The sequence below is a fragment of the Saccopteryx leptura genome, chromosome 5, assembly GCF_036850995.1.
Source record: "Saccopteryx leptura isolate mSacLep1 chromosome 5, mSacLep1_pri_phased_curated, whole genome shotgun sequence".
In the NCBI taxonomy this organism is placed as follows: Eukaryota; Metazoa; Chordata; class Mammalia; order Chiroptera; family Emballonuridae; genus Saccopteryx; species Saccopteryx leptura.
The window spans coordinates 143,316,363-143,330,070 of NC_089507.1; the positions used below are offsets into that span (position 1 = coordinate 143,316,363).

At 42.6% G+C, this 13,708-nt stretch overlaps 1 protein-coding gene across 2 annotated transcripts in view; it reads right to left on the minus strand.

The window, feature by feature from the left end:
* Positions 1 to 13,708, minus strand: part of PTPRN2 (protein tyrosine phosphatase receptor type N2) — a 477,946-nt gene that overhangs the window by 271,021 nt on the left and 193,217 nt on the right. For both annotated transcript variants that reach the window (XM_066385718.1, XM_066385717.1), the window contains exon 4: positions 9,081 to 9,183. In XM_066385718.1, the coding sequence (XP_066241815.1) occupies positions 9,081 to 9,183 (103 nt within the window). The remainder of the gene's footprint in view (positions 1 to 9,080; positions 9,184 to 13,708) is intronic.

Here is a 13,708-nt window from a genome sequence, read left to right on the forward strand (position 1 = left end):
TTGCTTGGAGTATTGTTTTCCAGCCTTTCACTTTGAATTTGTTTTTATCCTTGTTACTTAGATGAGTTTCCTGTAGGCAGCATACAGTTGGATTTTCTTTTTTAATCCATTCTGCTACTCTGTGCCTTTTTATTGGTGAGTTTAATCCGTTTACATTTAGTGTAATTATTGACATTTGTGAGTTCCCTATTGCCATTTTATAGATTGCTTTCTGTTAGTTTTGTGTCTTGTTTGATCCTTCTCTTTCGTTTTTCTATCTTTTGTTTTTATTTGGTTGTATTCCATACATCTTTCCTCTGTTGCTATCTTTTTTTTCTCATGTGCTTCTGTGGTGGTTTTTTCAATGGTGGTTACCTTTAAGTAATGAAAAGGGTTCCTACCCTGTTCATTGTAGCACACTATTTTGTGAGTACTTTTGCACTCCATCATCCTTTACTACTGTTAATCTCCATCCTCTCCCCCACTTTCTTTTTGTTGTTGTCACAGTTTAAATTTGGTTTTATTGTGTTCTTCTTGGAGCTTTTACTTGTGGCTTTGTTTTTTTTTTTGTTCTTTGTATCTGATTGAAGAACCCCCTTTAGTAATTCCTAGAGTGGGGGTTTTCTGATGATAAATTCCCTCATCTTTTCTGTATCTGTGAATGTTTTTATTTCTCCTTCATATTTGAAGGATAGCTTTGATGGGTATAGTATTCATGGCTGAAAGTTCCTCTCTTTCAGGACTTTAAATATTGGGGTCCACTCTCTTCTAGCTTGTAGAGTTTCTGCTGAGAAATCTGATGATAATCTAATGGGCCTTCCTTTATATGTTGTATTCTTCTTTTCCCTGGCTGCCTTGAGAATTTTTTCTTTGCCGTTGGTTTGTGCCAATTTCATTATGATGTGCCTTGGAGTAGGTTTGTTGGGGTTAAGAAAACTCGGAGTTCTGTTTGCTTCTTGAATTTGAGGCTTTAGTTCTTTCCACAGGCTTGGGAAGTTCTCATCTATTATTTGTTTGAGTATGTTCTCCATTCCATTTTCTCTTTCTTCTCTCTCTGATATACCTATATTCTTATGTTATTCTTTTTGATGGAGTCAGATAATTCTTGTAGGGCTATCTCATTTTTTTTTTTAAATTTTGAGTCTCTTTCTTCTTCTCTCTGTTGTGCCTCAAGTTGCTTGTGAAGGTCTGATTCTTAAGACCAGATCACTAATGTCAGGTGTGTGATCTGTAGGTATGTCATAAAAGCTGGGACTTACAGAAAAATCTTGATATTTGTGTTTAATTATTTCAGGTGATAAAAACTCCTGTTTTTATTTCTAATGCCCTTTTAAGTTATAATGGCTCACTCTTAATAGGCATATAAATTATCAGAGCTTTGCAGTGCTTTGTGTCTCAGATCATGGCTACAGTTTCCTTGACCATTTTCTGATGGATGACATTTCATGTCCTGTATTGTTAGATTGTAATTTAACTGAAGTCAATTTACTTTTCTGGTTCATTGTCCATTTTTCTCACTAATTGCTAATCAATGCAGTTGGATCACCCCAAAAGTGTGCCTTTGAATTGTCCTATTCATCTTCCTGGGTGCCTGCTGGGCTGCGACTCTGTCTGTGACACTAATGAGCCTCTGTCATGATGCTGAGCAACACTGTAGCAATTAACTTGCAGATTGACTTCTGCCCTGTCATTCCACATGCAGTAGGTCAAACTTTGTAAGCACACATTTCCTACTTCAGAAAGATTACAGATGGTTTACATGTAGGTCTCCACCCTTCTCTTTCCACTTGTGTGCACAGACCTTCAGGCTCCAAATATACGAGATGCTTTAAGCTGTCACCCAATGTGCTAAAGGAAAAAATCCAAGTTATAAATCAAATCTTAGCAAAGAGGATGCAGTGAGCCTGTTCTCAGTCGTCCTAACCTCACGTACTAATCTAGGAGTCGGGAACCTTTTTGGCTGAGAGAGCCATGAACGCCACATATTTTAAAATGTAATTCCATGAGAGCCATACAATATTTTTAACACTAAATACAAGTAAATGTGTGCATTTTATGTAAGACCAACACTTTTAAAGTACAATAAGTCTCTGAATTCTTTTTAATAACGTTATGCTGTTGCTAACCAATGATGAACAAAGTACTTCTTACCATTAATGCAACTTCTAGTGCTGCATGGTTTTGCTGATGGCTTTGTAGTCTGGTTGATACATGGTGAGGTTAAGTTTCATGCAGGCATTGAGACTTCCATCTGTTAAACGTGATCATAGGTTGGTCTTAATGTTCTTTAGATGTGAGAAAGACTGCTCACATGCATACGTAGAGCCAAACACTGTCAGTATAGCAATACTCACATGCTGTAGTGTGTGATATGTGACAGGAAGCATGTTCCAGGTTTTGACAATCAGCTGGTCCACGGGTTGAAGTTTTTTCATTTCTCCCCACTTATGTTTGCTCACCAACTCTGCTTGCTGTTGTACAAGTCTTTCCAAATCTTCATTCAGTGACTTGAATTTATTCACCCACATGTCTGAGGCCTTCAGGCCAGCAGCTTGTAGCTCAAAATCTCTGACGGAGACACCGGGGATTTAACTCAGGCCAGCGCTGTCCACTGCACACTTGTGTGGATGGGTGATGAACTTAAAAAGACGAGTGTGCTCACAAAATTCTCCAAAGCGTGCTTTGAATGACTGCAGGAGATTAGATGTGAAGCCCACTAGCTGCTGGAGATCAAGATGTTGAGCAGGGTCACTTGCTGTGCATGCATCTTTAAACTCTCCCAGTTTTTCAAAGTGTAGTAAACGACCTGTTTCAATGTGGGAGATAAAGAGTTTCAGTTTGTTTTCAAATGCAAACACTGCTTGTTGAAGGGATAAGACTGTATTTCCAACGCCTTGCATTTTCACATTGAGCAGGTTCAGATGTTCAGTCATGTTCATGAGATAGCAGAACTTCAGGAGCCATTCAGTGTTAACTAACTCAGGATGCTCGACGTTTTTCATTTCAAGAAAAGTCCAGATTTCGCTCAGACAAGCCGTGAAACAGCTGAGCACCTTCCCTCTTGACAACCAATGCACATGCTATGCAGAAGCAGACCAGGATAATTATTCCCAACTTCATCCAGCAGTGTTTTAAACTGGCAATTATTTAAAGCTCGGGCAACAAGAAAGTTGACCACCCGAATGACCAGCGACATCACCTCACCAAGCTGCTCGCCACACATCTGAGCACAAAGCGCCTCCTGATGTAGGATGCAGTGAAAACTTAGGATGGGTCTCTTTTCATGTTCACAAAGAAGCGCTACAAATCCTGTTTTTCCCCACCATGCATAGAGCACCATCAGTACACACCGAAATAAGTTTATTCATCAGCATATTTTTTTTCTTTAGCAAACTCAGTGAAAGACTTGAATAAATCCTCCCCTAGTTGTCTCTTTCTTTTTTTTTTTTTTTTTCTGAAGCTGGAAACAGGGAGAGACAGTCTGACAGACTCCCGCATGCGCCCGACCAGGATCCACCCGGCACGCCCACCAGGGGCGACGCTCTGCCCACCAGGGGGCGATGCTCTGCCCATCCTGGGCGTCGCCATGTTGCGACCAGAGCCACTCTAGCACCTGAGGCAGAGGCCACAGAGCCATCCCCAGCGCCCGGGCCATCTTTGCTCCAATGGAGCCTTGGCTGCGGGAGGGGAAGAGAGAGACAGAGAGGAAAGCACGGCGGAGGGGTGGAGAAGCAAATGGGCGCTTCTCCTGTGTGCCCTGGCCGGGAATTGAACCCGGGTCCTCCGCACGCTAGGCCGACGCTCTACCGCTGAGCCAACCGGCCAGGGCCAGTTGTCTCTTTCATAGGCAAAACAGCAAGATTTTCCTCACATAGTGTGTCACCGACAACAGACCTTGCAATCACGCTGAACTGGGATAAATGGCTTACGTCTGTTGACTCATCCAAAGTGAGAGAAAAGAATGGTGATGCATTTATGTCCTTCACTTGTGTTGCCTCAATTTGATTTGCCATCATGATGGTACGATCATGAACAGTTCTTGCTGACAGAGGCATGTCTTTTATTCATTTGATTATCTTGTCTTTATCCAAAAAGTCGCCAAAAAGTTCACTGGCAACATCAAGCATGAATGTTTTGGCATACTCCCCATCTGTGAATGGCTTTCCGTTTCTCATAATTGCTAAAGCACCAGCAAAGCTAGCCAAATTCCAGTTACCTTGTTGGGTCCGAACACGGAGCTTCTGCTGACTAGCTTGCACTCTGTACAGTAGCTCTTGACATGCTTTCTTCCTGCTGTTCCCCGCTGGATATTTCAATTGAAATGTAGTATGGTGTGTGTCGAAGTGCCGTTTTATATTTGACTGTTTCATCGATGCAATTTTATCATTGCATATTAGACACACTGCAGAACCTGCTCTCTCCACAAAGGCGAATTCCTCTGTCCATTCCTGCTGAAAAGTACAATACTCCTCATCTTTTTTTCTTTTAGCCATCTTCTTTGTCAAAAGGGTTTCTGCAATTAGCTAGCTGACTACTTGATTAAAAGGAGGGAAGTTTACTTCCTGATCTCACAACGGCCTGTGTACCTTACGCATTATCCAATAAAAATTTGGTGTTATCCCAGAGGACAGCTGTGATTGGCTCCAGCGACCCACAACCATGAACATGAGCGGTAGGAAATGAATGGATTGTAATACATGAGAATGTTTTATATTTTTAACGTTATTATTTTTTTTTTATTAAAGATTTGTCTGCGAGCCAGGTGCAGTCATCAAAAGAGCCACACCTGGCTTGTGAGCCATAGGTTTCCGACCCCTGTACTAATCATTGGGGGTCCATTATTTATCACACAAAACTGCAAGACCACAACCCTGTGCTTCCAGTTGCCATTCTTTGTGACATTGCTGGTCCTCCCGTCCAGCTTTCAGGAGCGTCAGCAAAGAGCAACCTTAGGTTCTTGGGTTCTCAGTGGCCCCTCAGCTCCCAGCTCTGCTCCTCCTGTTCATGTCTTCCTTCCTTCCTCTACGCAGCAAATGCTGACCTGGTGACAGGCACACACCAGGCACCAGGGGTGTGTACACTGGCAGGGTCAGGGAAGGGAGGATGCACTGGTTTAACCAGTCCTTGTCTCAGGTGCGAGAAACAGAGGTACCAGCTCCTGTCATAAACCTGCTACCTCAAAATACCTGAAAACCTAAAAGTGATGGCCACAAACTGAACTTAAGATACATAGTTACAAATACTGCAGATGACAAAATCAAGCTGATCATAGTCCACAGAGGAAATGAAAGAAAGCACAGAGAAAGCCACAAGAGATGCCCGGGGTGGTTCCTGAGCACTGCGTATCAGCCAGACTCCAAAGGTGGCAGCACTTACTGTGGAAAAGTGACTCCAGACAGAAAGTACTGCCGATAAAGGCGATATGGCTCACACCTTCAGGTGCTGGAGGTCAAACCCCAGAGGGGCAAAGTAAAGCCTATCATCAATGAAAGGGAAATCTGTAAAAACTGTTTCTGTCTGAGGAGTATCAGCAAGTCAAACTATAAATAAGGTTATATTGATTTTGAGTAACATAGTTGATATATATTTATATATGATTATGTGCATATTTCTAAACTATATATGAAAATCTATACCCTGACACTATACACTGAATACAGAAGCTTGTAGTGTCTGTTGAAAATATCAATAGTATGGTATAAACTAGTCCACAAAGAAAACCTCAATATTTCTAAAACTTAAAAACTGACAGGTCACATTCTCTGACTAAAATGCAATAAAAAAGACACTAATTTAAAGTTCAAAGGGCCCTGGCTGGTTGGCTCAGTGGTAGAGTGTAAGCCTGGCATGTGGATGTCCTGGGTTCAATTCCCAGTCAGAGCACACAGAAGAAGTGCCCATCTGCTTCTCTACCTCTCCCTCTCTTGCTTCTCTCTCTCTCTCTTTCTCTCCCTCTCTCTCTTTCTTCCCTTCCCGTAGCCCTGGCTCGATTGGCTCAAGTGAGCTGGCCTCAGATGCTGAGGATGGTTCCATGGCCTCTGCCTCAGGTGCTAGAATGGCTCCAGTTGCAGTGGAGCAATGCCCCAGATGGGCAGAGCATCACCCCCTGGTGGGCATGCCGGGTGGATCCCGGTCAGGGCGCATGTAGGAGTCTATCTCTGCCTCCCCTCCTCACACTAAAATAAAACATAAAAAATAAATAAATTAAAAAGTAAAGTTTAAAAACAACACATGGTATGAAAAAAAATGCAAAAGCCTTATTGTTCCTAAAAGATACAAAATTACAATTACAAACAATTCAGAACAGAAGCAAAAGCAAATGAGAATACATGGAAGTCACAGGGTGATGCCAAACTATGCTCAAAAGCGCAGACCTATGTGATTACTGAATGGATGAATTATTTAGTGATTACTTTTAAAAAGGAATTTAAAAAATGAACAAAATGTTCAACTCAAGAAGAAGAACAGTAAAGCTAAGAATAGAAGAGAGAAATCCAAGAACTAATTCTTTCTGAAAATCGTATAAAAGGTGAAGAAAAAAATCAAGTTGAACAGGAAAAAAGAGTGATTACTGCACACATGCCAAATGACTTATTAAATTATAGCACAACACCTCACATCACACTAACAACGAATTTGGAAATCCTTAGGAGAAAAGGATGACAGTTCTCTGCAAAAGTAGAAATGTCCCAAATTCTCATAGTAAGGACTGTGAACATATTTTACCAACAATCTCAGAAGACAATGAAAGTGTTATGAGATCTACCTACAAAGAAAAATCATTGTAACACTATCCAGGAAGCATATTGTTTCGATGCTAAGGAATGTTTTGCAGAAGTTTCCCGAAAAGAAGAAAAATGATTCTGCTTGTGCTGGGATCGTCATGTGACCCACCACCCTGCTGCAGCGACAGAGCTGAGGAAGATGGCAGCTGCTGTGGCTCTTATTTTGGCAGCTGTGTCTCTCCCTGGGGTAGAGTCCACACAGGAAACAGGACATCCGAGTAGGGTGATCATGGATATGCATAAAGGCAGGACTAAGAACAAACAAGCTTAACAGTGCAGAACACCGATCAGCCGGAGGGGGAGCTCAGGGATCAGAGTTGAGGGGAGAGAGGGCTGTGACCTTGAGCAGAACACAGCCGCAATGCCATGTGCCCTTACTCTTCCTGCCCGAGGCTGAAGGGACCTGTTGGTGCCCCTCATGGGGATAAGGGGTAGAAAGGAGCCTGGAGAGAATCCCGTCAAGTGCTCCCAGAATGGGGCTCTGCTTTGAGCTGGAATGATTGGTTTTATTTAGGTTCAATTCGTTCAAGGGAAGAAATTAGAAATCCAGACTAGAGAGGGCTAAGAGCCCTCATGTTCATTAGCAACTGTACCTAGTGTCGTCTGAGGTAAACAGACTAGAAAAAAACATTTCTAAAAAATATAACAAATGGAAAGTTGCTAGCCTATATAGTCTTTCCATATAGACTCTATATGGAAAAAAACAAAACAGAAATATATATAAAAAAATACCATTTACATGGAAAAAATCAGGAAAATCACACAGAAGAAAACTGCAATCTCTAATATGTATATTTTTAAACGTATAATCTCACTTGTAATGAAAAAACATAAGGTACCATTTTTCATAACACTGGTGATTTTTTCTGATGACAATGTTAGCATGGGTAAGACTGGAATGATCTAGGTGTCTGATTTCTCAGAGCAAGTCTCTGGAAACACTGTTCTTTCGGTGACCACTGTCTTCTGGTTGCCCCTCTAGCTGTACTTCTCAGTCATGGCCACCTGTTTAGGCTATAGCAGGAGTCATTCCTGCCCAGCTCCCTGCTTCTCCTACCCCTCTGTTCTCTACCTTTTGGAGCTGCCCAGCCCATCCCCACTCTGGTGGAGCTCAAGGTTACTGGGACAGTGCACGGCACTCAGGTAAACCTTCCTGGAGGGGGAAGGAGAAGTGGCTGGGGCTTCAGTGCCAAGTAATTTAAAGATGAGTGCCAGAGCCTGAACTCATTCAGGACAGCTTTACTATGGTTTGGTTTTGTGTTTTTAACAGAAAAGTCTCATGAACACTCACAGAACATACTGGCACGTTGTGTTGGTAAAGGAGGCTTTGAGGGTGCTGTACTGGGCACAAGAAATACAAAGACATGTTTCCCGCCTTGAGGCACTCACCTGGCCCGCAAGAGAGGGACTAAGAACAAACAAGCTTAACAGTGCAGAACACCGAGTGCCAGAGCCTGAACTCATTCAGGACAGCTTTACTTTGGTTTGTGTTATCAGTGCGGACACGTTCTTTATGTTCTCACTTGCTCCAGCCCAGGGGACTTAGAAATGAACTTGGTGGCTTAAGCTACTTCATCTGTTAGATGGACGTGAGCATACATTTTTCTGTTATAGAGACTTCTAACTAAAGTCTATGGATTTAGAACAGTCTCTCAGGGGAAAAAAGTAGACTTGTCAAACCAAGCCTTCAGGGAAGGTTCTTTTCACTTTTATAAATGTGAAGAATGCAGCACTATAGCTCAGCAATGAGACGGCCCCAGCTTGCCCACGGAGGTTTGTCTTTGGAGTCAGGTTTCAACCTCCCTGTGTCTCTACTTCTCCCCCTGAGAGATGCAGCGAGACCTCAGGAACCACTGCACAGGGAGCACTGGGGATGGAATGAGAGGGTGTGTGATAAAATACTCAGTTCCGTACAGGTTACTGTGTTTGGAGAACAGGAAGAGTTTTACGATCAAATTCTGCTTTTTGTACTAAAGTGAATATAAATTCTTACTGGGAAATAAGAGTTCTTGACTTCTCTGCTTTCAACCAAGGTTCTGGAGACACAGGCCTTTCCAAGGGTCTGTGGAGGACCATTGGGTGTGTCCATAGGTGAGAAGGGCCCTTCACAGGATGGTCACTGCTGTGCACCTTCCTCCCATGAGCTAGGACACAGTGGAGAAAGGAAGCAGCCTTCTTCCCCACAGACAGCCCAACTTTCTGGAACCCCTACACCAGGAAGATGGTAGATCCTTTGTGCAACCTTAAAAGAGAAATAGGCTTGATGGATTGACAGTTATAGCTGTCAGCAAGGAGACATAAACCAAGTCTACTTACCTGGCGGGGTGGACAGCCTCAGGACGCCATGGGTAGGTCCTGGGGAGGCGTGACAGCTCCTGGGCCAGCACATGCTGGGTGTAGTCATCCTGCCACGTGAAGCCTGTGGGGAGGTCGCAACAACCACACATTAGCTTGGAGGCTGAGACAAAGCTCTTTTCCAGAGTCACAAGGAGCACCTCACCCCCAGCACCCATGATAAGCCAGGCTCCCTGTCCCCATGCTTTACTGATGAGCTCTTCTCTTTACAGAAGTTCTAGCTCTCAGAGACGCCCAAACAAGAAACATGGGGGGTGCTCACTACACAAAAAAGCCAGGCTCAGCATTCATCAGTTAGAAGAAAGGTTTTGTCCACTGTGAAAGATGCAAAGCTTCCTACACGGGAAGGTTCTGGTCACATTCCCACATGGAAAGGTTCTGGTCATGTTCCTACATGGTAAGGTTCTGGTCATGGCAGAGATGGTCTTCATCCAATGTGCATACATTGCCCACTCTCCACGAGCCCTGGGTGGCTTGTCCTCCCAGCCCCCTCTTGCTTCAGAGCCCTGCACTTGGAATGGAATAAGGGGTATTGTTATTGTGAAAGCAATTATCATGGGGCTTAATGCACTGTATCTGGGAGCCAATTACATTATATTTATACTCAAATGTTATGACAAAGAGCCTTATTTATAACAAGGGTGAAGTGGTGATGAAGGCAAAATCCATGTGATTATGCATTAATTATATGCACTGCAGATCACATGATAATTATGCTCAAAATTACCATATAACTCCTCAGAATAATTATTATGCAATTTGTACATTTTAGATCTTATGGTAACACTTTAGCACTTAGAACTACCCCATGCAATTATACATAATTATCTAATCACTAAATATCATGTAATTACAGAGATATATTTTATGTCCTGTACAAAAACATATTACCAAAATCTTCACATCAGGATAGCTGTGTGCTCGTGTGTGTGTGTGTGTGTGTGTGTGTGTGTGTGCATGTGTATGTGCGTGTGTGAGTGTGCAAGGAGGTCTGGACTTACTGAGAACCACACTTTCTGGGTGGGATGAAAACAGTGGCTCAGGAGGCATAGGCCCCTTCATGAACACACCTGAATACTTGCTTCAAATGCAATTCTAACATCTCTAAAAATTTACAAATGGCAAGATTCAAACAGTTGGCACAGTGCTAAATCTCAGAAAGTTCGATGGCATTAGCCAAAGTGGAAGCTGTTGGGAAAATTTACCCAGTCGGCTGGCCTCCCATGGCAACCTGTTCTGAGTGCTCTCTTTGGAACATAACATTTAGAGATGGGCCACTGCAGGAAGACCTGGCCTCACAGTCACTGTTACCCTTACTTTAGGATTAAACATTCTTAATAATAAGCAAATCTGTTCCATTTGCTGAAAGCAACTAAAAATCACCCCATATGAAAAGTATGTTTTTGTGGCTATGATTGGTCCATGCCCAGGACCATGCTCAATTGGAAGCACCCTTGTATGGCTAGCATAATATCTAGCACTGTAGATTTGGAAAATAAGCATAATTAACCATGCCATTCCCAAATAGATGGCCTTAATATTAATATCTATCTGGAAAGACAGAAATAAATCAAGAACAAATGGAACATCCCATGAAAAAAAATTAATTTAAATAATAGAATTTCAATAATATTTTTTTATCTAAAGAGCACAGACACCTGATGTGTGACAAATCCGGGGCCTGTGAGGAGGGATTGGTCCTTTCAGATCAATAGTTGGCCAACTGATAGAGGTGTTCTGTGTGGGCAATATGAGGGTACCCCGAACACCATCCAGATTTCTAAGATTTCCTGGGAGCCAGCAGGAACTGGGCCCTTGGTATAAAAACAAGAAATGTATAGATCCAGGGGGTTTAGACATCCCCCATGGGCTTCTCTCCAAGTCATATTGGAGGAGGGAAAATTCTGGGAAGACAGGATGCACTTCCAGATATTTGGAGAAAATATACTTTTCGCTATTCCTCCTCTAAGTACTACTAAAGACCCTGGAAATTATGCAGGTGGACGGCTGTGAAGAGTGGAGGGAAGAAGGAACGAGAGGTGCTGGGTTGTCTGGGTTTTCCTTTGGCTCTTGTGTCTCAGATGCGGCACTGAATTGGCCAGCAACCCAAGAACTGATAAAGCGGGTACAGATAAAGTCCCAACTAAAGGTGCCTTTCTCCAGTCAGAGGGCCAGGAAAGAGCAACTGAGCACATTTCACATAATAAAGCCCTACTCCTGCCAACCACCACAGGAAAAGCACAGATTCGCCTCATATGTGCCCACCAAGACCAAGAGAGCACCTGGTCATCCTTCCTCACAGGGCTATAAGGAGGCCCTGACCTCCCATGACCCTGCCAGTGTCATCTGAGCTGGACAAGTGGGATGTCAGACTTTCATCCCTGCTGAGTGGTACCTAACCACCACCACCACCACATTATTGGAGACCTCATGGGGTGTTGATACCCCTGGCACCCCCTCTTCAGCAGTAAGGACAAGAGCCCTCTCCTCAGGTGTCAGCAGAGGTCTTGGGGGACCAGGGATGTTTGCCTCTACCAGTCAGTCACAGAGAGACACCCCCACCCAGCAGAGCAGTGCCAGAAAAAGCCAGTTAAAACACAAGATTTAGATGAGATATAGAGTCTCATAATATAATACAAAAATGCTCAGGTTTCAACAGAAAATCACTTGTCACCCCAAGAGTCAGAAAGATCTCACACTGAATGAAAAGAGGCGACCAGCAGACACCAACCCTGCGAGGATGGAGCTGTCTGCACTGCCTGATGAAGACTGTGAAGCAGCCATGACAAAAACCCTCCGGTGAACAGTTACAAACTCACTTGAAACTAATGAAATCGGAAGCCTCAGCAAAGAAGCAGAAAGTCTTGGCAAATAAATAAACATAAAAAGAAGCAAATGCAAATATTATAACTGAAAAATTAATTGCTGAGTGAATGCATATGATGGAAGGGTTGCAGGGGCAAAGGGAGGGCAGAGTCCGTGAGCTGGATGGGACAGTGATAAAGCCACCCAATGCCAACAAAGGCATGAACAGTCTGGAGGAAACAAAGGTGGGACACAGCCAAAGGTCTAACACTTGTGTCATCAGAGTCCCTGAAGGAGACGAGAAAGGAAGCAAGGATGAAAAGACATGGGGGATAAAAAAACGGGTGAAAATTTCTCAATTTGGGCAAGAGATATTAAAGCTAAAAAATCGCAGAAGCTGAGCACCCCAAAGAGGATAAAACCAGATCTTTTCCAAGATACATAGTGGTTAACTTCTGAGAACTAAATACAAAGAAAACGTCTTGATAGCATCCAGAGAAAAATAGCACCTTCCTTACAAGGGAAACAATTTAAATAACAGAGGATTTCTCATCAGAAATCACAGAGGCCACAGGAAATTGCCCGACACTTGCCAAGTGCTGAAAGGAAAGAGCTGTCAACCTTGAATCCTGAAAATCTACCAATCTAGGCACCCGGTGAAAATATCTTTAAGGAATTACAGCAAATCAAAACAGTTTCAGATAAAGGGGGAAATGAGAAATTTTTTTTTTATCAGCAGACCTACCCTAAAAGAATTGCTAAGTGAACTTCTCTAAATATCAAGGAGATAAAAGAAACAGCCTTGGAACATCAGGTGGGAAGAAAGATCCTGAGGCAGAAGGATAGGTAAACATAATACTCTTTTGTTCTCCTGGGCTTTCTAAATTTTGTTTGATAGTTCAAAGAAACGTGATAATACTAACTGATGTGCTGCTAAATGTATACGCAGAGGTAACATTTAAAATAATTATAATACATCATGGGGAAGTGCCATAAAGGGAGGCAAGTATCCCACACTCTGCTCAACCTGGTGAAATGACAAGACCAGTAAACTGATGTATGTGTAGGGAAACATCTAGAACAAGCACTAAAAAGGTCAGCAAGAGAGTCACTCAGAAACACTATACATAAATAAAAATTGAATGCTAAAAATGTCAGTGTGACTAAAGGAATGCAGAAAAGAAAAAGACAGAGAAAAAAATCCCCAGAACAAATAGAAAACAAAAAAATGTGAAATTTAAGCTTTAGATATCAAAAATTACATTAAATGTAAATAGACTGAATAGACCAAGGAAGACGGACATTGACTGAGTGAATTAAAAATGACAACTCAACTATAGCGTTGTTTACAAAAAAAATTCACTTCATATGTAACACCATGGGCAGGTTGAGAGTAAAAGGGTGTAAAAGATATACTGTTAATTAAAAGAAAGTAGCATTGGCTAGAGTAACAGCAGAGTAATCAGTCCACAGAGCAAACAACAGAGGGAGACGTAGCTATAAAAGGGTCAGCTCACTTTCATTGCAGCAAACAACCAAGCTGCAGGTTTGTGAGGTGTAAACGGACAAAACAGTATAATCTACAATTATACTGGGGGACTTCAGCACCACTTTAACAACTGAACAGAAAAAGAGAAACTATGCAAAACCAAAGAAAAATTCAGCACTGCTGTCAGCCAACAGTTCTAATCAGCGTTTATAAAGCATCTGCCCAGAGCAGAGCACACACTCTCCTCAAGTGTCCATAGGACATGGACTCAAGTGGACTGTACGCTGGGCTATAA